At 48.8% G+C, this 2902-nt stretch overlaps 1 protein-coding gene across 1 annotated transcript in view; it reads right to left on the bottom strand.

Annotated features, from left to right (window-relative positions):
• The window catches only part of LOC128374592 (venom phosphodiesterase 2), a 64461-nt gene extending 63446 nt beyond the window's left edge, over positions 1–1015 (bottom strand). The window contains 1 exon segment of the mRNA XM_053334837.1: positions 818–1015. Coding sequence (XP_053190812.1) covers positions 818–1015 — 198 coding nt within the window.
• Between the last annotated feature and the right edge of the window lie 1887 nt (positions 1016–2902).

The raw sequence follows: 2902 nt of genomic DNA on the forward strand, positions 1-2902 counted from the left end.
GGGGGGGGGGGGGGGGGGGGGGGGGGGGGGTGGGGGGGGGGGGGGGGGGGGGGGGGGGGGGGGGGGGGGGGGGGGGGGGGGGGGGGGGGGTGGGGGGGGGGGGGGGGGGGGGGGGGGGGGGGGGGGGGGGGGGGGGGGGGGGGGGGGGGGGGGGGGGGGGGGGGGGGGGGGGGGGGGGGGGGGGGGGGGGGGGGGGGGGGGGGGGGGGGGGGGGGGGGGGGGGGGGGGGGGGGGGGGGGGGGGGGGGGGGGGGGGGGGGGGGGGGGGGGGGGGGGGGGGGGCGGGGGGGGGGGGGTGGGGGTGGGGGGGGGGGGGGGGGGGGGGGGGGGGGGGGGGGGGGGGGGGGGGGGGGGGGGGGGGGGGGGGGGGGGGGGGGGGGGGGGGGGGGGGGGGGGGGGGGGGGGGGGGGGGGGGGGGGGGGGGGGGGGGGGGGGGGGGGGGGGGGGGGGGGGGGGGGGGGGGGGGGGGGGGGGGGGGGGGTTTTATTGAGCTCTACACAGAAAATCACTGATTGTCTGTCAAACCAGTGACAAAAGTCATGCAGGTAATGATGTAATGATGCAGTGATGTAATTTAAATGGCATTGATGTCGCAGTAGTTAAATCTTCTGCATACATAATAAAACATTCACTGTAAAGTCTACATTGCTTTAGCTGCTGTTTTGCTGGTTTATGCTCAAATTCATCAATTTTAGAGCTTAGTTTAGGCCTCTTGTAGCTCAAATAGCCTCAAGTGAATTAATCAGTTGTTGACTGATCGATTCAGATGTGAACCACGTGTGAGCTGCTGCCTGATATTAATATTAATTCATAGTTACAGGCACTGCTTGAGTGTTTCTACTGCATGACCCAGAATCGCCTCTGTTGGACAGGATAATAACAGTGACAGCGTGGAAAAGGCACGCTCTGTTCTGTCCAGCTGGCCCTGAACAGCTGTCCGCTCCTCCTCTGTCTGCCTTCCAGCTCCAGCAGATGTGTATTTGACCACACTTGGCTGTGTTACACAACTGGCCCATCATGCATCTCTATCCCAGCCTTACAAACTGCTGACTTGTTGAGAGGCCTTCTGTCAGAAAACTGCAATAAAAAAATCAATTGAGAAGCCAATTGTCCAAAGACTGCGCCTAAAACCCAAATGTATTGTTATATATTAATGGGTCAATTCGTTTTTATTGTGTGTTAACATTTGCACACATTCTTTTTTTTTTGTGGACCCAGCATCACATTTCTGCTTGTAATCCATTTTGAGAGAATATATTAGAGGATTATGGCAAAAATGTCTAAGTGGTGTAACCATAAAAACTTTGTACCAAATAATTCAACTTGCTTAAAAACAGTAAATAGTCAATAAAACACCTTCCTTCCTTCCTTCCTTCCTTCCTTCCTTCCTTCCTTCCTTCCTTCCTTCCTTCCTTCCTTCCTTCCTTCCTTCCTTCCTTCCTTTCCTTCCTTCCTTCCTACCTAACACCATATCAGCTAGTTTGGCATGATCTTATATCCTTCCTTCCTTCCTTCCTTCCTTCCTTCCTTCCTTCCTTCCTTCCTAACACCATATCAACTAGTTTGGCATGATCTTATATCCTTCCTTCCTTCCTTCCTTCCTTCCTTCCTTCCTTCCTTCCTTCCTTCCTACCTAACACCATATCAACTAGTTTGGCATGATCTTACATCCATCCTTCCTTCCTCCCTTCCTTCCTTCCTTCCTTCCTTCCTTCCTACCTAACACCATATCAACTAGTTTGGCATGATCTTACATCCTTCCTTCCTTCCTTCCTTCCTTCCTTCCTTCCTTCCTTCCTACCTAACACCATATCAACTAGTTTGGCATGATCTTATATCCTTCCTTCCTTCCTTCCTTCCTTCCTTCCTACCTAACACCATATCAACTAGTTTGGCATGATCTCACATCCATCCTTCCTTCCTTCCTTCCTACCTAACATCATATCAACTAGTTTGGCATGATCTTACATCCTTCCTTCCTTCCTTCCTTCCTTCCTTCCTACCTAACATCATATCAACTAATTTGGCATGATCTTACATCCTTCCTTCCTTCCTTCCTGCCTTCCTTCCTTCCTAACACCATATCAACTAGTTTGGCATGATCTTACATCCTTCCTTCCTTCCTTCCTTCCTACCTTCCTTCCTACCTAACATCATATCAACTAGTTTGGCATGATCTCACATCCATCCTTCCTTCTTTCCTTCCTTCCTTCCTTCCTACCTAACATCATATCAGCTAGTGTGGCATGATCTTACATTATAACTTTTATATTAAATAAAGCTAATGGAATACAATTGTTCTAAATATTACATTTAATCTGGGTAACCATGGAGATCAGGACACATTTAGTCATTATTAGTATAAGTCCACTTAAATACAATGTAGGTGACAAAATACTTAATATTTATCATTCTTTTGTGGTTACACCATTTGACATTTTCAGGAGCATTCAGACTTACTTTTGGTAAAAAATGGAAAAATGGTGCAAATGTCATTTCAAACCAACAAAAATACTAAATGTACATTTTAACAAACCTGATGCTGCAAGTAACCCTTGACCCTGACCCTCATAAAGTTTAAAGTTACAGGGACAGTGCACATTAATAAACATTTCTATACGTTTTCCAGTTTAGCTATTTTGGTTAATTTTCAACTGCAGGTCCCGAGCAGGTGTAACGACCCCTATAAAAGACACACGTAAAATACATGAAAACAGACACAGCAGTACTACATGTAGCAGCGCAGACTTCATAAGAACACATAAAAAACATTAAACCAGGGCAGAGTACGGTCAGAGTATGTCTTAATTGGAAAAATGTTAAATTGATATAAATAAATAAATGCTGTTCCTAAAATAGCCAAATTAGAAACTAAGACAAACATCCCCTTGAAAAGCAAACCA

Source organism: Scomber japonicus, chromosome 15 (assembly GCF_027409825.1).
Source record: "Scomber japonicus isolate fScoJap1 chromosome 15, fScoJap1.pri, whole genome shotgun sequence".
NCBI classification, from domain to species: Eukaryota; Metazoa; Chordata; class Actinopteri; order Scombriformes; family Scombridae; genus Scomber; species Scomber japonicus.